The sequence below is a fragment of the Anolis carolinensis genome, chromosome 5 (genome assembly GCF_035594765.1).
Source record: "Anolis carolinensis isolate JA03-04 chromosome 5, rAnoCar3.1.pri, whole genome shotgun sequence".
NCBI classification, from domain to species: Eukaryota; Metazoa; Chordata; class Lepidosauria; order Squamata; family Dactyloidae; genus Anolis; species Anolis carolinensis.
This window is the reverse complement of record NC_085845.1, coordinates 188011425-188038511: the sequence shown is the minus strand read 5'-3', so window position 1 is coordinate 188038511 and position 27087 is coordinate 188011425. Positions and strand designations below refer to the sequence as shown.

General features: G+C 41.0%; 1 protein-coding gene across 23 annotated transcripts in view; it reads right to left on the bottom strand.

The window, feature by feature from the left end:
• Positions 1-27087, bottom strand: part of cacna1c (calcium voltage-gated channel subunit alpha1 C) — a 650264-nt gene that overhangs the window by 77563 nt on the left and 545614 nt on the right. For 9 of the 23 annotated variants that reach the window (XM_062981179.1, XM_062981177.1, XM_062981163.1 and 6 more), the window contains 3 exons: positions 25969-26079; positions 7987-8070; positions 7376-7459 (listed from right to left, as the gene is read on the bottom strand). In XM_062981179.1, coding sequence (XP_062837249.1) covers positions 7376-7459; positions 7987-8070; positions 25969-26079 — 279 coding nt within the window. The remainder of the gene's footprint in view (positions 1-7375; positions 7460-7986; positions 8071-25968; positions 26080-27087) is intronic. The other 14 variants (XM_062981170.1, XM_062981176.1, XM_062981184.1 and 11 more) reach the window with 3 other exon arrangements.

The following is a 27087-nucleotide window of genomic DNA, read 5'->3' as shown; positions in this document are numbered from 1 at the left end:
ACTTTGCTTGGCAAAGTGAGTGTTTCGGTTATTGGATTACAACTTTGGACCTTAATATTTCTTATTGGACATTGCTTTTTTGGACTAATTCTGACCTTTCCTGAAGGGTCTAATTCTGGACTATTTTCTATACTTGTTTTTATTAACTTTATATATTCCTTCAATAAAGATATTAGTTAGATTCTGGCCTCTGTGTATGGTTATTGGTGCCTCTGCCGCCTGGGTCGTGACAGTTTGACTCCGCGCCCCATAAGCACCAACTAACCGAGGCCAGGATGTCTACCGGAGCCGCGCCGGCTGGACAGCCGCTCAGCTACACCATCAGCAAGGACGAAGTGGACCGCATCCGTGACAGACTCAACGCGCAGGATGGAGAAATAAAAGGGTTGAGGGAGCGCGGAGTTCGCCTCCCGGCCATGGCGTTGCCTACCAAGTTTTCTGGAGAAGCTGCTAAGGTTCATGTTTTCCGCCGCCAATGTCAAGCTTATCTAGAGGCCCGTGATGCCGAGTTTCCCCAAGAAGACATCAAGGTGGCGTGGGTCTACAGTCTTCTGGACGGACCAGCGGCTAGCTGGGCGACGGCCCTGTTTGATCAAGCCTCCCCCCACCTAAGTTCAGCACAACGCTTCTTGGATCACCTTAAGGAGACCTGGGGAATCGAGGACAATTTGGAGGCAGCCGGTCACAAACTCCGGCGCCTCCTTCAAGGAGACAGACCCATGTCTCAGTACATAGCCGAGTTCCGCGTGCTGGCCCACAACACCGGCTGGAACGATGTAGCCCTCAGAGGACAATTTCGGGAGGGTCTCAACATTGAAATGCTGGAAGAAATCTCCAAGGTGGATCCTCCCCATTCCCTCGAGGCACTCATTGATCAATGTTTACGGGCTGAAGTCATGATTGCCAACAGGAAACAATGGGTTCGAGGCCAGGGCGGTAGAGCCGGGGCAAAACCCCCCGCTCCCGCCAGTGTTCAGCCACGTCCGGTGTGGAGACCCCCGCCGCCAACCCCATACCCCAGAGGAGGCGAGGAGGTGCCGATGCAGTTGGGCAATGTACGTCCCAGACTAGATGCCGCCGAGAAGGCCCGTCGTCAACGCTTGAACCTCTGCTGGTACTGCGGGAACGGGGGCCACTTCGCCAGAGAGTGCCCAGCCAAAGGGAAGCCTGCCGCCCGTCTTGCGGCGGCGTCCTCCACGGAGTCGAAGGCGTCTGAGCCGACTGGCACACAGCCGGCGGGGGAAGCCAACGACCGGGTGTAGAGAGGCTCGCCAACCCGGTCAAAAAATCCATCCAAGAGCCGCCAACCGGGGTCCTGTTCCTTCTCGTGGTCACATTATGGTCAGCAAAAAGGGGACCCGTCATGATCCACGCCATGATAGACTCTGGAGCTACCAACAATTTCATCGATAGAGAGTATGCCGACTCTCTGGGATTACAATATCATGATTTCAAGAATGCCCGTGTGGTGCAAGCCATAGACGGCCGTCCCCTCAAGACGGGCCCCGTAAGCCAGTGGTCGGAACCCACCAGGATGTGGATAAGGGAACATATGGAAGAGATTTCCTTCTTTGTTACCGAGGTTCCCCATTTCCCTGTGATTTTGGGAATTCCATGGCTGACACTCCACGACCCTAGCATCTCCTGGTCCAACAGAGAACTGCAGTTTGCTTCACCGTACTGCCAAAACCATTGCCTCGTAGCCAAGGTATGCCATGCCACAGACTCCGAGCCCATCATCACCTTGCCAAAGAAGTACTCCGAGTATTGGGATGTATTCAATGAGAAAGAAGCCGAAAAATTACCCCCACATAGACCTTATGACTGTGCCATTGACTTGGTGGAGGGGGCCCCGATCCCGCGAGGGCATCTCTACTCCCTGACTGAACCAGAGCAAGAAGCTCTCAGGGAATTCTTAGAGACAAACCTTCGCAAGGGGTTCATCAGACCCTCTCAATCCCCAGCCGCCTCCCCAGTGATGTTTGTGAAGAAGAAGTCAGGGGAATTACGCTTGGTGGTGGACTACAGAGCATTGAACAATATCACCAAGCGGAACAGCTATCCCCTGCCCTTAATCTCGGATCTACTGGACCGACTTCGAGGAGCCAAGGTCTACACCAAGCTGGATCTTCGGGGGGCTTATAATCTAGTTCGCATCAGAGAAGGGGACGAGTGGAAGACCGCCTTCCAGACTAAATTCGGATTATTCGAGTCCCGAGTTATGAATTTCGGTTTATGCGGAGCTCCCGCAACGTTCCAGCATTTTGTCAACGATATTTTTCAGGACTATCTAGACAGATTCTTGATAATCTACCTGGACGATTTTTTGGTGTTTTCCAGATCACAATCAGAACATGAGAACCACGTCAAAATGGTGTTGCAGCGACTGCGGGATCATGGACTTTATGCCAAGCTAGAAAAATGCGCTTTTGATCTACAAGAGGTAGATTTCCTTGGCTACCGCATCTCGCCTCTAGGGCTTTCCATGGATCCAGCCAAAGTTTCAGCAGTATTGGAATGGCGGGCGCCAACTAACAAGAAAGAGGTGCAGCGTTTCTTGGGGTTCGCGAACTACTACCGCAAGTTCATTCCAGATTTTGCCCGCTGGTCCGACCCCATCACTAGCTGCATCCGTGGAAAGCAGCCTTTCCGCTGGACTGATCAAGCAGAGAAAGGGTTCCAGCAACTGAAGAAACTATTCACCTCCCAGCCAATTCTACAGCACCCAAATCCTGGAACCCCTTTTGTGGTGCAAGCGGACGCCTCTGATGTGGCTATTGGGGCTGTACTCTTACAACCGGTGGGAGATCACCTCCATCCCTGTGCCTTTTATTCTCGTCAACTAACCACACCAGAGAGGAATTACACCATTTGGGAAAAAGAACTACTGGCCATAAAGGCAGCCTTTGAAACTTGGAGACATTGGCTAGAAGGGGCCAAATTCCCCATTGAAGTCCACACTGATCATCGTAATCTAGAACATCTAAGAACTGCCCGCAAACTAAATCAGAGGCAGCAACGTTGGGCTTTATTCTTTGAACGTTTCAACTTCCAGATCCATTATGTGACCCCAGCTCAAACCAAGCAAGCAGACGCCCTGTCACGTAAACCGGAATACGCTGCAGGACGCAAGGAGACCTTTGAATCCCAACTGCTACAACCTGAGAACTTTGCCACGCTCACAGTGGGGAACACCAATTCCAGCCCCATTGGTTCGACTTCCCCTACTCCAGGACCCATCTGTGCTCAAGAAATCAGGGCTAGTCAGCAAGCAGATGCCTGGGCGCAGGACCAACTTCGCCAAGGTCTGCATTTTCCCTTTTCGCTTAAAGATGGGCTGCTCTGCTATAGAAATCATGTTTATATCCCACCCGGACCGGGCAGGGAAAAAACGCTTCGTCTGTGTCATGACTGCAAGCCAGCAGGGCATTTCGGACTATTTAAAACCATGCATTTGATCCTAAGAGATTTTTGGTGGCCCAAGATCCGCAAGGATGTGGAAAAATATGTCAACACCTGCCCAGTATGCCAGCGCTCCAAGATACGAAGGGAGAAGCCCTCAGGGCTTTTACACCCCCTTCCTACCCCATCTCGCCCATGGGAAATCATTTCCGCGGATTTCATCACTGACCTACCACCTTCCTGTGGATTCACCACGATCTTAGTGGTGGTGGACCTATTCACCAAGTTAGCCCATTTCATTCCCTGCGAAGGCCTCCCCACGGCCAAAGAAACTGCGGATCTATTTCTTCAGCATGTTTTCAGACTACATGGATTGCCCAAGAGTTTAGTCACAGACCGTGGATCTCAATTCACCTCTCGTTTTTGGAAGGCACTACAAAAACTACTGGGCATAGACTCTCGCTTATCTTCAGCTCATCATCCCCAAACAGATGGGCAAACGGAGCGCACCAATGCCACTTTGGAGCAGTATCTTCGCTGTTATGTAAACTACCAACAGGACAATTGGGCTTCTCTGTTACCACTGTCTGAGTTTGCCTACAATAATGGAGTTCAAGCTTCTACAAAAGAAACGCCGTTCTTTGCAAACTACGGTTTCCATCCACGTTTCTTTCCCCCTGTCATTGAAACTTCAGAAGTTCCCGCAGCAGAGGATTGGCTGCAGGAACTCACAGCAGTGCAACAACTTTTGCTCCAGCAACTGGACCAAGCCAAGGAGGACTATAAACGCCACGCTGACAAACACCGCCAGCCGGGCCCCGAAATCAAGGTAGGAGATCGGGTTTTTCTGTCCACTCGCTTTCTGCCCTCCCACCGCCCATGCCGGAAGTTAGATGCCCGCTTCATTGGCCCCTATCCAGTGGTGGCGCAATTAAACCCCGTGACTTTCAAACTCCAACTTCCGCGTTCAATGCGCATTCACCCAGTGTTTCACCGTTCCCTGCTCCTTCCGGCGGATGGTGTGCGTCCTGATACAGACCAACCGGCCCCCCCTCCTGTTTTGATGAATGGGGAGGAGGAGTTCGAGGTTGAGGACATTTTGGATTCTCGCTTTCATCGCCGCCGCCTACAATATCTCATTGACTGGGTGGGTTTTGGCCCTGAGGAACGCTCTTGGGAAGACGCCTCCACAGTCCATGCTCCTGATCTAACCCGTCGCTTCCATCTGACCTATCCCACCAAACCGCGACCTCGCGCCTCGGGGAGAGGACCCCAGTTTGGGAGGGGCCCTGAGGAGGGGGATAGTGTGATGAACCATGGGCCTTGTAGTCCTGCTCAGGACATTGTAATCCCTGATGAAGATGAAAACTTGGGTTTTTTACCTTCCCAGTCTGAACTGGATTCCTCTCAGCCAGATCCTTCCCAGGCAGATCTGGAAACCTTGCACCTGCAAGAAAGTTGTGCCCCAGAAGTATGTCAAACAACCCCAGAGCCTACTTCTCCCGTGTTCTTGCGCCGGGAGTTTTGTAAACAACAGAGAAGTTTGGATTCAGCTTCGCGCAGGAGTGCGAGGATAGCAGCTAAGAATGTTGCCAATTAACATTGGTTCTCGTGAGAATCTTTAAGGAGTTTAACATCTGGTCTCAGAGTTTAGCTTTCGTTTCTGATTCCCAGAGAACCGCTTTGGTGAGAAAGTTGGACTCTATATAGGTGTTTTGCCCGCGTAGCAACTTCGCGGAGTCAATTCGTCAGCCTACGGAGCGAGTTGTGTCTGGACAGCGCGCTCCGATTCAAGCCTCGCTTCAGCTCAAGCCTTGCCTTGCTTTCCAGCCTTCGCCTTGCTTCCCAGCCTTTGTTTACCTACGGACTTTGCCTTGTTTCCCAGGACTAATCCTTGCCTTGGTTCACGGATTTTACCAAGTTATTCCACGGACCTTGTTCTTGTTCTTAGTTACCTTGTTCCACGTTCAAGCCTTGTTTCAAGTATCAAGTTATTTCCTAGCCACGCTCAAGTTTTATGGACTAAGGACCTTGTCATCTCCCCTCACTTTGCTTGGCAAAGTGAGTGTTTCGGTTATTGGATTACAACTTTGGACCTTAATATTTCTTATTGGACATTGCTTTTTTGGACTAATTCTGACCTTTCCTGAAGGGTCTAATTCTGGACTATTTTCTATACTTGTTTTTATTAACTTTATATATTCCTTCAATAAAGATATTAGTTAGATTCTGGCCTCTGTGTATGGTTATTGGTGCCTCTGCCGCCTGGGTCGTGACAGCTCATTACATTGATGAGGTCCCCTGTGCCAGTTCACTAGCCTCCGTGGCAAATTGGCAGAGTGGCGGGCAATCCTGGCACCTTGCCTTGTTGGCAGTGACACTTCCTCATTGCACGTGTTGCTGGTGTTTGAGCACCAGAGCCCCGCTGGAAGTGAGCCTGCATTGTCTGACGGGTGACGTGGGGCCACCACATCCAAGGATGCTGAAAATGTATAGTGTGATGAAGTCCTAGGAAAGTAGTCCGGTTGGGAGGTGTGTCTCAAAAATAACAATGTTAAAATACATTTTCCTTTGTTTAATATATTTAATTGTATCTATTTATATGATATGTCACTATATAGAATCCTTTTGCATAATGCTAATTTGTGTACTGTTGCAATAGTTAATGAAGGGTTTCATATGTATACAAGCTGAGTCACCGGTTTATATTTTTAATTAGTGCATTAATTCTCAGTTGAACAGAAGAAGACAAAAAGCCCTCATTCTTCAAACAATATGATGCAAGCTAACCATGCCAGTGATTAGTAGATGTATGTGCAAGGTGGAACATTTTATATCATGCACTAATGTTTACCTCTGAGTTGGTGACCTCAATATTTAATAAGATTATTGCGTTTTGTAGATGCAATCATATTCTTTGTCTTTCTGTGAAAATTATCCCTGAAGTACGGAATATTTACTGCATGTCTAAATGTAGAGCATGACTTTGAAAACAGCAATGCTTCCTTATTTTTGATCTGCTCCATTATGTTTCTGTAAAGAAGGGTGGCCTTCCAGATGTTATTGGTCTCCAATTACCATCAGCTCCAGCCATTATGATTAATGGTGAGAAATCAGGACAGCTTGGATCTCATAACATCTACAGGATCTTCCCTTCCTTGTTTCTATAATGATGAACTTTAAAAAATCCTTCATTGCTTCATTGCTGGCTTCACTCTATACATATCATTCATGACTGAAACCAATGCCACATATATTAAGAATCAGCAAGCCATGCTGGCAGATTTTGTCATGCCAAAATGTGTCCTAAGCCAGAAATGGATGGGTATAATATTCTCAGTGGTTTTGAAAGGAGAATTCTTACCCCCTTTACTTTCTCCTAATGTAACTTTTCCTTAATAATGGGAGACAACTTTATGATTCTGCAGGTTTACAAAAATTGTATTGTAAAACAGAGCACAACTGTGGTTTTTTGGGATTTGAAGTTGAACATATGACAGAAAGCTTTCCATACTTGGTTCTCTCTGTTCCACCTCGAAAGAATTGTCCTACAGATCTCTGTGAAGTGGCAAGTAGCTTAGTGCCCTGGGAAGTTTAACACAAGTTTGAGGAACCAAAAGTCTAAACGTGGTTTACTTTTGCAACTTCCTAGGACACAAACCTGCTCTTTATGCTTTCACTCCACATAGTTTTCATTAGTTTTCCTACTATACAGTTTTACTCATGCCAGGCTGGTTATGAGGGAAAGAAAACGATGCAACAGTCAGAAAGTCCTCAAAGTTTTTCAAAAAGTTAAAGAAACAAGCAAACAAACATATTCAGAACAACAAAAAAGCAATCCTTAAAAAAATCTTTAAATAAAAAGGGAAGGAGAAAGAAGGGAAGAGAATAAAAAAGAAGAGATTAAAAAAACTGGAAAAGACAAATGGATGTTAAAAGCAGGCACATTCATGGACAGACGCCAGCTACTTACGTTCACCTCGGTGATTGCTATATCAACAATGCTACCCACAACAATCAAGGCGTCAAATGTATTCCATGCATCACAGAAATAGTGCTGCATGTGGCAGAGAAGCCGAGGAAAAAGAGAAAGAAAGAAACAAAGAGGAAGAGAGAAAGCAAGAAAAAAAGTATATATATATATAAATAAAGAAAAAATCAAATAAAGAAACAAACCATGAAAGAGGGAGAGAAGAGAAAAAAATAAGAAAAGAAAGAGGTTACGTGGGCATATTAAAGAGTCTCTTACCACTCTACAGTACTGGCTGCTCATACCTCTGAAATATGATGGAGGGTATCAACAAAAGCCTGGTTAGTTAGAATGTTACACTCAAACATGTCTGGTTTTTTTTGTAGGGAAAAAAAGCACACACACCCCAAGCTCTGTGCGCTTTCACCAGTCACAGCTGTGACAAGTGAAAAAAAGGAGGATTTCAACCTCCTCCTTTTCCTTATGAGAGAAGGACGACGGCAAGTTCAATAAAAGCATGACTAGAGGGAAGAAAACATAAAGAAAAAAGGAAACAGAAGGAGGAAGAAGAGGAGGATTTGGTGGCATCCTAGGGAGGGTAGAGTAATACTCACATTAGTTTCACTGAGAATGACGTCTATAATGCTGCCAATTACGATGAGGAAGTCAAAAACATTCCAAGGATCACTAAAGTAACCCTACATAAGGAAGGGGCAGGCAGGATGGGGATTAAAAAGGAATGTTAGACAGACAAAAACAGTTCAAAATTGGCATTAGAATTATTGCCCTGGTATCCTCCAGGGGTCTTCTGAGTAGCCATGATTAGGATTTTCCATACAGCCACACATGCTGGTATTACTCAGAAAAGCAATCCCACTGAAACCAAAGGGATCAGGTATTTATATAAGGACTGCCTGGCATGAGTGCAAGCTGTAGAATGGAATGGTTCTCTAGGTCTGAATGATTGGAAAGACTCTTTTTTTCTTGATCTCCCCTTGCGCATTCTATGAGCATTACCAGTCTGAACATATTCTAGATGGAGATGTAGGCTCAGGATTTCACAGTGAGCAGAAAATATGGGAAACAGATCATTTCTTAATGCAAAGATAGAAGGCCACATTAGCCCCCAGGACACCTTGAAGAGCTGTCCTTGTGTCCACAGTACTGTCTTTTGCAAAAACAAAAATAAATCCCTCCACATTTTTGCTCCTATACACCTTCTAGGGAGCATGTGGGATATTTTCATCATGTTTCAGGACCTTCCTGGATAATTTCAGGCTGATTAATTACCCCTTTAGCAACAGGAAGTGAGCAGAAGTTACTTCCTGTTTCAAAAGCCTTCTGTTTCCTAAAAGCCTAAACTGCCTGACAGTGTAAACCATGCATCTAGGAGGGGATTTCCTCTTTCTTTCTTTCTTTCTTTCTTTCTTTCTTTCTTTCTTTCTTTCTTTCTTTCTTTCTTTCTTTCTTTCTTTTTTTTTTGGGGGGGGGGGGATGTAGACATTGTTTTGCTTCCAAACATGGTGGAAATTTCACCACAGCATTTAGAGTATATTTGGAGTTATTTCGGTGCAATTATTGATTCCTAGGATATGTACTCTGCTCTAATTCAATTAAAAAATATAATACCAATTGTTTATGGAATATGCTGGAGATATAGCAGGGCAGACCAGGAAAAGAAGCTAGTAATGAAATGATGAAAAAAGGACATAATTATCAACCATTAAGACATTCTCAGAAATTCTAGCCGGTTTACAGTGGCCTACCCTCCCACTGAAATCAGGACTGGTGTCCTTCAAATAGACATTGTTATGTTCCATAATGAATGTCTATTTTAATCCATACATTGCCATACTAAGTGCTTCCTCAATTATTTGAGGCAAATTAAAAATAAGCCAAATTAAAGGAGCTTGTAAACTAAAGATTTACAATAGTTCCTATGCGCCTTGAGACTTGGTTTGCCTCCTTTTAAAAAAAGTATGAAAAAGTATGATTACAAAACATTTTCAAAACGTTTGCATGTCCCAAATATCCCTCACCTTTTTCTTTTAATATGAAGAAGTAATGCATACTTCCAGACTTCTAGTTGTTTATGAGTCTGAACTAGTTTGATTTTCCTGTTTCTACAGCTGTGGCCTGTTTTGAAAACACTGAAGCCAAGTGGCACAGTACTTGCTATTCTTAGCACAGGGAAGTGCAGGTCATGGGTAAAATGTAAATCCAAGTTCCCAGAAAACTTGCTGGAAGAAAAATGCAGAAGCGAGGAACAATAGATTCTACTACTGACTATGGGCAGATCAGGTTTAGGAATCTTTGAAAAAGCTGGTTATAACAAATGGACAAGACACTACTATGGTGCCCTCCGGAACACTGCAATGCACTTTATCTGAAGCACTCAGGACTGAAAATATTTTGGGCTAAATGAAATTCAGAGGAACTGCCTTGTTGAGGATGGAAAAAGGGAACACAGTGTGGAACTGGAAGGTAATAAAATGCATTTTCGAGTTTCACAAGGGGGAATTTTCATGCACGTTGTGGAACAGAGACTTTTTGGGAAACTGGACACTTAAACCATACAGGACAACCTTTCAATTTGTTATACCACTAATGGGGGCTAGTGTACTGGTAAAGGATGTCAAAGTACAGAAATTCAGTAATGTAAAATATCAGTCACTTTCTGGCCTACAAGTTTCAGAATAAAACATTAAAATTAATATCATGGTGATCTCCAGAATCTCTTGGAATCGAGTGGACCTAGAATAAGCTGTGGTTAGAGATTTACATGCTGAGGAAGGAAAAAGGTAAATCAAAAAGGTACAGTTATTTTGAGTAATAACATACATAAAACATATATATTGGATTTAAAAAAAACCCTATCAATTATGTTTTCACGACTTCTGAACAGATCTGAGCTTGAAAGTTAATTAAAGTAAATGAAAAATTCAACAATATATTGTAGATCATTTTTGTTTCAGTAAAATCAAAGTGGTTGTTCATATTACCAGGAGCTAAAACATAAACATGTTTACCTTCTACTTGTCTTGGCTTTTAATAGTAGCATTAAATGTAACACATGTTGCATGGCTTACATTGCGTAGCCTTAAATCCCCAAACCGCAAAAAATTCAAAATAGCTCAGGGTGGGCTTTAACTCTTTGTAGTTGATGGGGAATTGCCCCATAGTCAGTATTCACAATGGGTGAAATGCTTCCAATAGTATTGGCTACATGTTTAAAAATATCAGCCATACAATGTCAAACCACATGACAAATGTCACATCTATTTTAGCTATATTCACACTTTAAAGTTTTTATAACCTTGAGATGGTACTGTAGAGTGGTAATTGTTTGTAAACATATTCAACTTGTGTTGTACATTGGACTCTTGTGAGACCAATTTTTATAATTTAATATCTTTTCAGTCCATACAAAAGTCATAACAAGTTTCCTGAATCATTAGTACTATTGCTACAATAGTCAATTAGACATGATGTCAGGGGCAATTAATCAATATTGACTTTCATGAACAACAAGCTCTTATACATTCCCAAAAACTCAGAATTTAATGTCAATAATAATAATAATAATAATAATAATAATAATAATAATAATAATGTTTATTTATATCCTGCCCTCTCTCAAGGAAGGGACTCAGGGTGGCTTACAGCAAATAACAGCAGTCTGGCTTCAAACCGGGTCATGAAACTGAGACAGCCTTGGCCTCCCTAGTGGATGATCTACACAGGGAACTTGACATGGGAAGTGTGTCCGTGTTGGTTCTCTTGGACCTCTCAGTGGCCTTTGATACCATAGACCATGGTATCCTTCTGGAGCACCTTGTGGGAATGGGACTTGGAGGTACTGTCCTGCAGTGACTCCGGTCCTTCCTGGGGGACTGCTTCCAGAGGGTGTTGCTGGGGGACACCAGCTTGGCCCCACAGCAATTTTTCTGTGGGGTCACGCAGGGCTGAGTATTGTCGCCAATGTTGTTTAACATCTACATGAAGCCACTGGGAGAGATCATCCAGAGTTTTGGAGTTCGATACCATCTGTACATAGATGCCATCCAACTCTATCACTCATTTCCACCTGCTGCTAAGGGGGCTGTCCAGGTCCTGAACCAGTGCCTGGCTGCTGTGACAGTCTGGATGAGGGCGAAAAAATCGAAATTGAATGCAGACAAGACAGAGGCACTTCTGGTCAGTCGAAAGACTGAACAGGGTATAAGGTTACAGCCTGTGCAGGTTTGCAGCTTGGGAGTTCTCCTGGATTCATCACTAAGCATGGAACCCCAGGTTTCAGCAGCGGCCAGGAGAGCACCCATGCCTTGAGAAGCCAGACTTAGCCACAGTGGTCTATGCTCTTGTTACATTTCGTATAGACTACTGCAATGCGTTCTATATGGGGCTGCCTTTGAAGACTGTTCGGAAGTTTCAAGTACAGTAGAGTCTCACTTATCCAACATAAATGGGCCGCCAGAATGTTGGATAAGCAAATATGTTGGATAATAAGGAGGGATTAAGGAAAAGCCTATTAAACATCAAATTACGTTATGATTTTACAAATTATGCACTGAAACATCATGTTATACAACAAATTTGACAGAAAAAGTAGTTCAATACGCAGTAATGCTATGTAGTAATTACTGTATTTACAAATTTAGCACCAAAATGTCATGATATATTGAAAACATTGACTACAAAATGCGTTGGATAATCCGGAACGTTGGATAAGCAAGTGTTGGATAAGTGAGACTCTACTGTAGTACCATGGGTGGCAGCCAGATTGCTAACTGGAGCAGCATACAAGGAGCACGCAACCCCCTTGTTATGTCAGCTCCACTGACTGCCAATTTGCTTCTGAGCACAATTCAAAGTGCTGGCTTTAGTCTATAAAGCCCTAAATGGTTCCTGCCCAACTTACCTGTTCGAACGCATCTCCTCCTATGAACCAGGATGGACCTTAAGATCTTCTGGGAAGGCCCTGCTCTCGATTTCACCTCCACTGCAGGTGTGGCTGGTGGACATGAGAGGCAGGGCCTTCTCAGTAGTGGCCCTGCAACTGTGGAACTCTCTTCCTAGTGATGTAAGATCAGCCTTCTCCCTCCTGGCTTTCAGAAAACAAGTAAAATCCTGACTTTGGAACCAGATGTTTGGAGACTAGCTACAATGCAATATGCAATAGACAGCTGGGAATGAATGTGACTGTAACTGGAATGGCTCATGGACTGATTACGGACTATGTGGTTGTTTTAATTGCTGTTTTAAATCTTGTTTTAATTGTATTTATATGTTATTGTTTTATGTTTAATGATTTAATGTTTAATGTATTTATAATCTATTATGTTTATGTTTCGATGTGGCATTGAATTGTGCCAAGCTGTAAGCCGCTCAGAGTCCCCCCTGGGGTGAGATAGGGTGGGATAGAAATATGGTAAATAAATAAATAAATAAATAACAGTTAAAATAGTATAAAAAGATGCATATGAAGGAGTAGGAGCAGTACCATATGTACATTACTATAGCCCAATAATAATAATAAAAACTGCTGCAGGAATAAAATTTACTAGATTAGGAACAGTTTGCAATCTAATCCAGCTAATATTATCAATCTGTTAATTTATAGGGGATCATAAGTATCTGTTTCTATTTGCTTTTTGAACCGCCAGGGAATTACTCTCTGTTTTACAGTGCAGTTGCAAAATAGGTCCGTGCTTGTTGCATTTCCCATTTTTCATCTTCAGAGGTTCATTACCATTGTATAACCTGTCAGTCTTTGGGGCATAACCATAGCTCATAAATAAGATTAAAAGAGTTAAAATTTTCCCCATTTAGTAAGTTTTTATTATAAACTGGAAATTAACAATATTGCAATTTTATTCAACTCTCCACCTAATATTTCAATTGAGTCTTAAGATGAACTAATTTTAAAATTATTTCTTATCTTTACCATTAATGTGACTGTAAGAGAAAGGTAGGGTATGAATTTTAAAAAAGTTTATTCATTTGTGACAAAAATGTGATTGTGCAATTTTAGAAATACGTACAAATGTTGTGCTCCATCTCTGGAAATCTTTCATTTTAAAAAGTTTTGATAGTCAGTTCAAGTCAAATGAAAAATATGGCCAGGTAGTTTCAGTAATACTTTATAAATTTTGTGCATTATCTGCAAGGGAATTCTTCGTTAAAAATCCAATTTTTCTGGGAGACTTTTAATTTTTAATTTATAGGTGGAAAATGGATATTGACAGTCACTAACACAGATTGAAAATAAATTAGACTCTTGTCTGTAAACTGTTTTCTAGGCTCATGCAACATCTTGTTGTTACATCTATGTCTTGGGTAGGAAAATCTTGTTGAGAAAGGAGGATGCAGTGTCCCACCAGAAAATGTATTATCCCAGGAGAGTAAGAGAGGACTAACTGAGAACGAATTGATGGATGTTTATTTTTGCAATGAAAACAGTTAAAGTGCAACAAAAAATCCACCCAATGGCAGTCTTTTGGTTTCATGTTAAATATATAATTCTATTATTATTCTGCTGATACCCCAAGAGATTATTCACAACATTGTAGTAGGAATTCCTTAAGGCACACAATATCTTGAAATATTTTAAGGAAGGAGGACAGGAGGCTGAATAATTTTTTTTCAAAAATATATCTTTGAACCATTATTACAATATAGAACCCTTTCCCCAGTAAGTGGAAAAGTGAGTAAATCAACCCATGATCACTTAGTTAATAGAAGTACTGGTCATAAATATGCAGAAGGTGACTGATGTGGAATCTCATTTGTGCAAGAAAAGCAGGGCACTTTAACTGTTCACAGCATAACTGTCAGTTGGCTCTTGGTTTCTTTGCCTGCTGAGATCACCTATCAAGAAGCCTGGATTTGTTTCAGCAGTGATATAACCAAAGCATCCTCTGGAGATCATTCCTTTCATATTGCACACAACTGAACTTCAAATGTGATGTCAAGCAAGCCTAGTTAATAGCAGGGAAAGCATCAACTGGAACCTATTTTTAAAGTATACTGAAAAACTTGGGAACCATGTTAAGGATCTGTGACAATAAGCACATTAAATTCTGCCCTCTTCACAGAGATCCAGTGGACCATGGATGGATTCATTCATTCAACAGACCAGGTCCAGAGTTTCAGGGCAAACTCAATATTTAGCAATAATTTGATAATTATTGATAATTGTTAAGAAATAATAAAAGCTAATTAAAACAATGTTGAAATATGGGGAAATGTGGACATCAAGCTATCTTTTGAGGATCCATGCCTGTCTCTGGCTTATCTGACTCCTGCTAGGGCTCATAAGTTTAGCTCTGGAATCACTTTTCATTGTTGGCAGACCTTAATTCAATTCAGTTGTGTAAACAACAACCCTGCTGATTTAAGTTTTTCTTATTGACACCACAAGGCCAAGACACTAGCTAGTATCTTAACTGGCATGCCCTGTGATTGTGAACACTTTATAGAGAACCCTTCATGCATCTACACTTTTCCTTAGCTTTTCAAACTCAAATCCAGAATATATATAGATACACACACACATAATTTTTCTGTTTTTGGAATAAGCTATACTTTCAATGCACCAAACATGATAGTTCTATGTGTAACCATGTTCTATATAATGAGTTTTATGTTCCTAAATTAATAATGTGACTTTCAATCTGTAAAGGATTCTACCATTGTATGATCTACTTTTTAAAAATAAAAATACAACCTCTCTCTAGTTTGAAATCTTGCATCCCTAGTTTCACCTATTATTTACATTTTTGTTGAGGTTATTTGATGGCTTATAATAAAGACAGATAGTATCGACAAGAGTTCTGGAAGTGTCGTGCTCTGAGTATATGAGATTTCTTGATGTACACTCTAACCGGTTAAAACCAGAATCAAATATTTGATTATTTGTAAGCCAGCTATCAAATATTGGTAGAATGCAACTGTGATTTAATTGCTCATAGAAAAATACTGAAACAAAATGTCAAATATCATCCCATTTCGATGGTATATTGGTGAATATTTAATTTCTGTTTTTACTTGCCTAATGCGCACCTCTTTTGGCTAAATTAATTGCCAAAAATAAGGTGCACGTTAGATTCAATGGCCTCATTCACAAAGCCTTCAAAATGGGGACAAAGGGGCTTGACTTTCTCTCTCTTGACTTCGGCCTGTCCACTGTCTCCCTCTATCAGACAGGTAGCTGAAGACCCGATAATCAAGGGATGCCAAACGCCTCTGCCTGTGTATTACATTTAGTGGCAAAATCAAAACTGAAAAGCGCATTACATTTGATAGCACATTACACTTGAGTAAATACGGGTAATACTATATATCAACGTTTTATGTATTCATTTGATTGATACCTCTACCTTCCTTTAAAAAGGCGCTAATATGAACTCAGCTTTATAAAGAATAATTATAAGTTGACTGTTTTGTTTATTTCTTTTTTATTTGTCTATCTCCATCTGAAATGTTCATGGCTGTTCTTCACTGGCAACATATTTACCAAACACACACAAGCTGCTTCAAAGAAAATTGAAGTTTGTCATCTAGATGTAAAGACAGCTTTTTTTACATGGAGTGATAACTGAAGAGATATACATGAAACAACCACTAGGTTTTATAGACAACAAGCAACCCCATCTTGACTGCAAACTTTAAAAAGGACTATATGGATTCAAACAAGCTGCCAAAGCTTGGAATGACAAACTTGATGCAATGTTAAAACAAATTTTAAACAAGGAGGAAAACTTCTATACCTAGCAACAAATGCTAGAGCTGACATATCATCAGCTGTTGGAATTTTAAGCAAAAATGTCAATGCTCCTACTGAAAATGATTGGACTGCATTAAAACAAATTGCCAAATAACTAAAAAGACCATGGAATTAAAATTAATACTACCAGCAAATAGTAATCCATAGTTGATTTGCTAAACCAATGCAGATTCCTGTTTTTATATGAAAATGGACCTATTTTGTGGCAAATCGGAAGCAAGAAATAGTGGCTCAATCTACTGCAGAAACAGAATATATTGCAGCATTACGCACAACAAAAGAGTTGATATGGATTGACCAGCTGCTGACTGATTTTGTAATTGATAAAAAGTTCATGAAGATAATCAGAGCTGTATGAAATTCAGTGAAAGCAAGAAGATGATGTTATGGACAAAGCACATCAGGATCAAATATTACAACGTACATAAACTCATGGAAGAGGGGATGATCAAGATGACCTATTGCCCAACCAAAAAGATGGCGGTGGATATTTTGACAAAGCCTCTGCTGAGAGAGTTTTGAAGACCTACATGTCATGATGGGACTAGTGATTGACTTGTCTGGCTGAGAAGGACTGTTGGATATGACAATCTGTATATGCTGAATACATGAAAATTGTGAGTGAATAAAATATGTTATTTCCATCAAAGTCTATTTCATTTTGTCTCTTGAGAGCATGATATGAAACAAGTTGTTTTATGGGAGAGTATTTTTGGACAATAAAAAAACACTTTGAAAACTGCTGTTTTTATGCACTGGCAAATCTCTGTTTTCCTGACAGATCGAAGATTGCAGGTTATTCAGTCTAACAACTGAAACCATTGCTTAGCATAATTATATTTGGTTGTTTATTACAAAAGGAGATTCTACTCTAAATTGTTTTTGGTTCTTTTCTGAAAGGTTATATTCTCTAATAATGAGAAGGCATGTGACTAATAAGGGAAGCCCAGAGCACAAGACTGGGATTCCACTGGGCTTGGATAGCACAGTTCTATATGTACTTCTCTGTGCAGAATTGATCAGAATATGCAGTTTTGTTACTGGCTATGTCTCTGTGCCCTTAAAATTCTCACTTGATGTACAAAAAGACAGGTTTTTATGTTATGTTACCCAGCAGCAATGAAGGGATTACAGGATAAAGCATGCACTTGGCATATAGTTAAATCCTAGATTCATTTTTTGTAATCTCCACCTCTGGCAGCTGTTTAACTACAGAATTGTTTTATCAAGACCAAACTGTTTATTTCTTCTGCCTTTTTTGTATTTCTTCCTATTTCAGCTTAGGCTGTACACCAACAACACATAGAGGACCACTTACTCATCCTTCATCATTTAAGAAAAAACTGGCTTTTACTGTTATTTTATGTATGTATTTATATCCCACCTGTAATTCAAACTGTTCCTTGTATTCTTATTACTTGATCTGCTTTGATGGACTGAGACTACCTCTGTTTTGCTTAAGCTACACTATCTGGTCCATAAGTAAAGGTAAAGGTTTCATTTGTTTTGTTGTAAACATAGGCAAAGGTAGAGGTTTTCCCCTGATAGTAAGTCTAGGGGGGTTGGTGCTCATCTCAATTTCTAAGCCGAAGAGCAGGTGTTGTCTGTAGACAGACACCATGATTGATAGATTACTTCAACAGCTTCACTGGATTTAGAACAGTGGTTCCCAAAAAATATTACTCAGCACCCTGGAAATTAATTTTTTAAAATTTTTAATAGCAATTAAACAGAAATATATATGTACCTGTGGCCAGCACCGCTCCCCTGGATTGCTGCAGCGTCCACCAGGGGGCGTTAGCGCCCACTTTGGGAAGGAGAAAAAGAGCCTTGCCACTGTAACTTTTAAACATAAGACTGCATGTCAGTGCAAAGAAAGGTTCAAAAGTATTATTCACTTGCCTAGCAATCTCTTTACAGCTCTTTTATAAGTCACAAAGGGTCAAACACACATGTGGTCAGCTACTACATTTATTAGATCAATTGTCTTTGAACTATATTCAATATAAAAAAGAATTTGACATCAGTGAGGCTATTTGCATCCTCAGTGTTGCACATGTGTGCACTTCTTGCTTCATTAAGCTGGAGAAACATTTATCACAACAAACACCAATCCTCTACAAATTAATCATATTGGGGTACAACAGCAATAGAAGGTAGAAGGAAACAAGATGTACCATTCCTGAAGAACTAATACTCGAGCAAAATAGATTGCTTGAGATGGCTTACGGAATGATACAAGTGAAATACTCAGAATGTTTATGCCAGAGTGGAAAAGGTCTCTGGGGGGTGCATTCCAGAGACAGGTGGAGTCAAAGACAATGGTAGGGGAATAGAAAATGTGATTTTTATCTTCTTTTATATACACAGCAATCTACTACTAAGTAACTACCCAACCAATTTTGCCATCCTCCACATATTTCTATCCACTATTCAAGTTAGATGTGGAGAACAAGTCCAATTCTGTAAACCAGTTCCTGCAACCAGAATGTTTTATTTAATCTATTTCTTAAAAATTTCATGTGCTATCTTTTGTCAGCCAAATCATAAAATGCTGCTGCTTCTATAAGCTGATAAAGCTGCTTTTATCTCAGGCAAGGTGGGGTTGCAATAATTTACTATTTGTATTTGGGACATATTGTTTCATAGCAATCTAAATATAAACTATAATTACACCAAGTTCTGGCATTGTCAAAAGCTCTGAAGAAATGCATATAGCCATTAAATGGGAATGACATTAAACTTTTTTTGCATTAAATATTTTGGAATTCAGATGCAAAATACTGATGACTGGTCAGAGCAGAGAAGGCAAGTAGTTGACTCTGCTAATCTAAAGCAACAGCTGATTCCCATGGGGCTTTTTTCCACACAAGCTAGTCACTTCAGTCCTTCTGCTATATAAAGTAAAGACTCACTTATAATAGCCCTGATGTGAATTGCAGGATTTAATTTACAAGTGGAAATAATTTAGTTCAGTTTTCTTAGAAAACGACTGGGCTTAGTCATATTTGTCCCTAATGCTGCTACTAATATTTATGTATAATAGATATTTGATTAGCAGCTCTCATTGCTTTCCACGTCTCCTCCAAACTATATCTATCTATCTATCTATCTATCTATCTATCTATCTATCTATCTATCTATCTATCTATCTAAATGTAACGTACATAATTAGGACCGAGTTAACAACAAAACCACTGGACCAAATGCTACCAAATTTGGCCACAATACACAAACACATCCAAGGTATGTCCTTCACGCACCCACCCCTAAACTGATTGACCTATTTCTATTTTCCACTTTTCCTCCTCCGTTTTTGGCTGGAATGGTACGGTCCCCTCTTTTCCCTTCACTCTCTGCACTTGCCCTGAGGGGGGCAATTGTATTTACAGCTGACAGAAGAGCCTGGCATGTGAAGAAGAGCAGGCAGAGCAAGAGCCAGCTGCCAGGGCTGTTCTTCTTGGAGGGGCTTCCCTCCCTCCTCACACACGCCGTTCTCTCCCTGGCTGCCAGTCAGAAGGGTAGGCCCCACCGGCTTTAGGCCCCACCCCTTCATGTCATAGCAACCCCCGCAGCCACAATGGTGCCCAGGCAACAGGCAGACTTTACTTAGGCCTCTTCTACACTGCCTATAAAATATAGATTATCTGATTTGAACTGGATTATATGGCAGTGTAGACTCAAGGCCCTTCCACACAGCTATATAACCCAAAATGCCAACGCACATAATCCACAGTATCTGCTTTGAACTGGATTATCTTGAGTCCACACTGCCATATAATACAGTTCAGTGTGGATTTTACACATCTGTGTAGAAGGGGCCTCATATAATCCAATTTGAAGCAGATAATATAATATTATAAATATAATATATAATAATTATTGTGGTATAATAATACAGAACAATATAATCTCTATAATCAGTACAGTAAATAAAGAGCAACACTCTGAAAAGAGGGAAATTCCAGAAAGGAAACAACCAGATCCACCTAACACTTCCCAACAAAGGATTCCCCCAGGGAGGAAGCAGCCAGGTGCAAGGCCATTGAATGCTAATCAAGGTGACTAATTGCAGCATTCATACTTGCCGCACCGAGACTATTCATTGTTTTTCAACCTGGCCAACCAAACAAGAATTTCCCTAGGTATAACATTGAAGCTGCAAGGCTGTTCAGAACAATTTAACCAGACCAACAAAGGATTAACCTTGGTAGAAGGCGTCCAGGCTTTGAAGCAACAATACTACTCTGTACTACTGAAGCTGACCAACCAAAGATTCCCCTAGGTAGCAAGCAGCCAGGCTTTGAAGTAGTGAGGCTATTCATTGCAATTCTTAGGTAAAGGTAGATGTTTTCCCCTGACTTAATGTCCAGTCATGTCTGACTCTGGGGGTTGGTGCTCATCTCCATTTCTAAGCTGAAGAACTGGCATGGTCTGTAGACACCTCTGAGGTCATGTGGCTGGCATGACTGCATGAAGCATCATTACCTTCCCACCGGATTGGTACCTATTGATCTACTCACATTTGCATGTTTTCGAACAGCTAGGTTGGCAGAAGCTGAGGCTAACAGTGGGCGCTCACTTCGCTCCCCAGATTTGAACCTGCGACCTTTTGGTCCACAAGTTCAGCAGCTCAGTGCTTTAACACGCTGCACCACCAGCCCAAAAAACCATTCCCCTAGAACGCAAATACCCAGCCTTCCAAGCAGCAAGCTTATTCCATTGTATTCCAGCTCACCAAACAAGTATTCCCATAAGAAGAAAATGGCCAGACTTTGAGGTTGCAAGGCTATTAACTGCTATTCAGAGCCGGTCCAAGGTAATTTTCAAGTGTAGGCGAACAGAAATTTTGCCCCCCCCCAAAGAAAAAACCAATCACTGAAAAATAAAAGTGTTGGATAAGCAAAAATGTTTGATAATAAGGCGGGATTAAGGAAAAGCCTAAATAAACAACACTCTGAAAATGGGAAATCCAGACAGGAAGCAATCAGGGCCAACTAACACCCCCCAACCAAGGATGCCCCCAGGGAGGAAGCCCCACTTGCCTTGCTTCCTAGACTTCCTACAGAGGAGGAGGCTGAGTTGGATGACCCAGTAGTCTGAATCAGTACAACTATTTCTGACATTGTATGTCAGATTTTCTCAAACTGACATTTTCCAGAAGTGCTGGACATTCATTACTGCCATCTCTGCCTTGCACATCCATTAGAAAGTGTAGATTCTATATCTCTGCTAAACTAGTTGCATACAGGTGTTAAAACTTTAATCCTTGGGAAAATTTACTTATAAATGAAGGCACTAGGACATATTTAACAATTTCCCTCCTTTCTCATAAATGGGGCCAAAAGTGGCTCACCAATGAATTAAAACAAGCTCCATAAATTAAAAAGTAACAGTAGAAAATGAACATTCAATTATATAAGTGTGTATGCATTAAATTAATTCACCCAAGTTAGGTAAGATAAGCAAAACTTAGTTCACAGGCTTCCCAAAAACCATATTGTCTTCCTTGGCTCCTTTCTGCCGCAGTAGACAGGAGTTGCCTCAATGGCGCCCCCAACAACTTGGCGCCACAGGCAAATGCCTAGTTTGCCTAGTGGTAGAACCGCCTCTGCACTGCTATTCCACCTGGCCAACAAAGGATTCCCATAAACCACAGCAACACGTGGCCAGGCACAGCTAGTTTTTCTATAAAATTAGTATTTGTTTCATTAATGGTAAAGGTTTCATTTGTTTTGCTGTAAACATAGGTAAAGGTAGAGGTTTTCCCCTGACATTAAGTCTAGTCATGTCCGACTCTCGGGGTTGGTGCTCATGTCCATTTCTAAGCTGAAGAGCTGGAGTTGTCCATAGACACCTCCAAGGTCATGTGGCTGGCATGACTACGTGGAGTGCCGTTACCTTCCCGCCGAAGTGGTAGGTCATGTGTAAATGTGAGTATTGATCTACTCACATTTGCATGTTTTCGAACTGCTAGGTTGCCAGAAGCTGGAGCTAACAGCGGGAGCTCACTCCACTCCCTCGATTCGGACTGCCGACCTTTCAGTCAGCAAGTTCAGCAGCTCAGCGATTTAACCCGCTGTGCTACTGGTGTGCACACTTTTGTCTCCATTACATATACACATCAGCTAAAATTCTGTTGGGCTACTGCCACAATTGTTTCTCAAGGCACTGTATGACCAGGAGAATGTTGCAGATATTTCAAAAGACTATGTGCCCTGTTTCAGGCAGTATCCAATGAAAATATTCTATTTCAGTTAATGCATTCAATCTAGTCATGTTTCAGCAAAACACATTTTACAACTCAAAATTCCACAATTACTTGCGGCAATCTCTCCCCCCTTATTCTTTTTTGTTAATACAGTAAGCAAACATCTGTAATTGGTAGTCTCTCCAAATTGTTCCTCTAAAACAGCCATTCTTAAGGTGTGCTCTGTGGAGCCCTTGGGACCCCGTGAAGCAAACTGAAAGGCTCTGCACTTTCCTCCTTTCTTGCCTTCTCCTCCCCCTCTCTCCGCCCCCCCTTGCTGCCAAAAGCTTTCTCCCCCTCCTCCCTTTCTGCCAAAAACCTTTTCCCTCGCCTTCCCCACTGCCCAGATCCTTTCTCCTCGCTTTTCTCCCTCCCACTACTCAGGGGTGCTTTGATTGTGTTTTTTCAGCATGGCAGAAGGGGGTTGTACTGGATGATCCCTGGGGTTTCTGATATTATTATTATTATTACTATTACTATTACTATTACTACTACTACTACTACTACAGGCTGGGTAGCCATCTGTTGGTGGTGCTTTCATTGTGTTTTTACTGCATGGCAGAAGGGGGTTGGACTGGATGGCCCCTGGGGTCTTCCACTGAAATACTATTAAGTTTATGTTGGTTGAAACTGTTTTCATTTTAAATATTGTATTGATCTTTCCTTTTTTTGCACTACAAATGAGATATGTGCAGTGTGCATAGGAATTTGTTTTTTTTTTAATTGGTTCACACAAACACTTTCCATCCATCTGCCACTGGCCCAGCCCAGTAAATTTTAAAGTGCAATGAGTCAAAAGGTTTGCCCATGCCTGATATATATATATTATTTATAATGTAATGTAATGTAATAGATAAACATTTCATGGGGCTCCATGAGAAACTTTTGCTTTAAAAAGGGTTCAATGGCTGAAAAAGTTGGAGAACCCCTGCTCTAAATAATTTAATTAACTCTTCTTATCTGTGATTGATATTGCAGTTGTACAAATATGTGAGGGGAAGTCATAGGGAGGAGGGAGCAAGCTTGTTTTCTGCTGCCCTGGAAACTAGGACACGGAACAATGGCTTCAAACTACAGGAAAGGAGATTCCACCTGAACATCAGGAAGAACTTTCTCACTGTGAGAGCTGTTTGGCAGTGGAACTCTCTGCCCCGGACTGTGATGGAGGCTCCTTCTTTGGAGGCTTTTAAGCAGAGGCTGGATGGCCATCTGTCGGGGGTGCTTTGAATGAGATTTTCCTGCTTCTTGCAGGGGGTTGGACTGGATGGCCCATGAGGTCTCTTCCAACTCTACGATTCTATGAGTTACTTGAAAATTCTGTTTTATCTATGAAAGAAAACACTTTGGGTAGGTAAAATGTTCAGCTGTAAAGCTTTTTGTCAACCTTTGTCTTGAAGAAAGCCACTGAGTTGTTGAGTTAATAGTAATCCATATGGCATGAACATCCAAATGAAATGAAGAGGTGAAAAATAAAGTTTTCCTTTTTAAAAGGCTGTGCTGGTTAAGTTGCAGAGGATTTTGTAGCTTCCACTCACCATGCTTCATGTACACATGAACTTAAATACAATATGGTGCATCTCCTCATAAAGACAGATGCTCTAAGTCTAATGTTATAATGATGCAGCCAAAGCTATAACTATTCAACATAGGATGATGCAAACAAACTTCTCAAACTGTGCATTAACTTTGGCACCTGGCTATCATAGTCTAGTGTGTATTGTCATGTTCCCAGATATGCAGAGCTACTTTTTTTGTTAAAAGGGGCTTAACTACATTGCACGAGGAAAGCTAAGACCAGTGATATTTGGTGGGTGACTTTTGTGCAGAAGTACTATTAGCTTAGTTAATTCCTGGTACTCTTAACAAATTCTAGACTCAGAAATCTTTAGGATTATTTGAAGTGTACATCTTTGGCTCATGGCTTCATTTGATGGATCACAATTTTCTAGTTAAGTATATCCCTCAGAGCTGAAGTCTGTGTGTTTCTGGGAAAGCATACTCTGGATAAGCACACGGGAAAGGAGAGATATTTAATGTGTTGTCGAAGGCTTTCATGGCTGGGATCACAGGGTTGTTGTATGTCTTTCAGGCTGTATGGCCATGTTCCAGAAGTATTCTCTCCTGACGTTTCACCCACATCTATGGCAGACATCCTGAGAGGTTGTGAGGTATGGAGAAACTAAGCAAGGAAGGTTTATATATATATCTGTGGAAGTCCAGGGTGAGAGAAGAACTCTTGTCAGTTGGAGGCCAGTGTGAATGTTGTAGTTAATCATATCTGTATTTGTATTCACCTTTTTTCAAAGATGATGAACATAATTAAATATATTCATTGAGATGTTCACCACAATCTCTGTCTCTGTTTTCAGTCACAACCATCTAAACCCCCATCATGACATATGTGAAGGCAGTATTTTCCTGTCCCAGTATGCATTACTTTACATGACACACTGTGTGTCGGGGAACATATGTAGTCATACAGGCTCGACCGGTAGGCTGTTAGGAATTGTGGGAGCTGAAGTCCAAAACAGCTGGAAGGCTGCAGTTTGCACAGGCCTGGACTAGATCATCAGAAGACTTTAAGAATCCACAAAATAAAAAGAATGTATACAAGGCAGTTGTAGCTTTCAGGGTCTACTTATTGTGCTCATATAGGGCAATTGTTAACTCCACAATCCAAAATCACTCCTGATAATACTGACACATCTTTCAGAGCAACACAAACAATAAAGTCTACTCTTGGGTTAAGCACAGGTCAGTGTTTAACCAATGTCTATCCAAGCATAAAAGAAGAAAAATTATAGAATTCTGAGCTGAAATGGCAACTCATATCAAGCTTTCAGCTATGTTTACAGCATACTGGATAATCTTTAGTTATGGACTCAGTGAACAATCCTCTCTTATCAATTTCCGACCAATGCTATTAATAGTATTGAAATTAAATTCTAACTCATAAAACTATGTCAGAGTTTGAGAAATCACCATGTGGTAGCATTTTTCTTCTGCATACAATTATTAGGATCCTTCAGATCCTATAAAAATGAGTAACCAGAAAAATTCAATATGACAAAATGCTTAACTGTGACAATTAAAGGGAGCATTTTGTAATTCTAAAGCTTTTGAGGATTCAAAATTTCAATCCAATGAATCATCTGGGTCCAGTGAATTAAGAGTGGGAATAAGGGTGATATGACCATTCAAGGTGATGGATACAATTCTCAACCCTGAGATGTCTAAAGGAAATGTCACTTTATGGTTGCTCTCAATTTTAAGCACAGTCGTATGTGGTATTGAATAACTTTGCATCTCAAATTAATAGCATGAGAATTATTATGAATATGTGTTTCAAAGCGCATGTTTTCTTTGTAAATCAACTTAAGAGTGGTAAGTGCCTCCAAACACAGATTGAGACTCCAGTCCAGACAACAACTGTTCAAGTCCATTTTCTGAGTAGATGATGAAATAGAATGTATGGTAGAGCTGGGTTTATTTGTTATTTTCATATCCTCCTGTCCTCCTATTGGTGCCCAGAGATATATCTTGATCAATAATACCTACCTTGGGTTTGAAGGCAATTAATTTCAGAACCATCTCAACGGTGAAGAGGCCAGTGAAGAGCATATTGAGAATGTTCATTGCTTCTTTGAAGAGGCAGCTCTGACCATAGTGCTGAAAAATAAGTCATGCCACTTTATACTTTGAAAAATAAATTGTTTGCATTACATATATGTTCACATTTCTACTACTGATAATTTTTCTTTATGCCCACAGTCTTATTTGTTTGTGATTACTTTATATTTAACTAAAGAAACATTTTATGTCTTATCCACATCAGATCTTTTAACATGGTTTTCTATCTATTGTAATTTAAAGATACTATTAGCTATCACAGTCTGGATGGGGCTTCCAGAATTCATACAGCTCATTTCAAATATACAAGATGTACAATCTTTCTTAATCTATAAAATAGCCATATATACCAAGGCAGGATCATTCATCATCGTCATCATCACCTTCTCTAAGCTCATTTCAATATGACTTCAACCAAACACCTTTGGTCACCTTAACTTAATACTTTGGTTGAAAACCAGTGTAGAGATAGCACAGTGCTGTCCTACTGAGTCTTCCAAATCTCTCCAAAGCATCCAACATCATTGACTTCTGTGTCCAGCTAGAACAACTCTGTGGACTAGGAGTTGGAAAAAGTGTATTGCTCTGATTTCACTCTTACCTTCAGTGTTTATATTAGAGAGAAACCAAGTTCTTGTCTCTCACCCATCTTGTTAAAAAGGTCATACAAGGATTTAGAGCTGAGTGTCATCAATATCCTGCTGACACTAGACTCCACCTCTCCATTTTGTTTGAATGAGAAGCTTTGCAACTGTTGGACAAGTGGCTACAGACAGGGTCAAACAAAGGCTGGTCTTTGGACTTGTGCCATGTTGTAAGACACCAGATGCTAGCCTTTCTTTTCAAGAAAGAAAATGAATATGGTAGTAATTTGGCATAAATTGGCAGTGGTCACTGGTACATTTAAGAGTTTTTTTCACAGTCTGTCACATCTGATAGTCTGGAGATGAACTAGACTAGATAAAGGCTAACAAACTAAATGATTTGTCTCCAAATGATTCACACATTCAGAAATTAGGGAGGCAGCCTGGAGTTATTCCAAGGTCA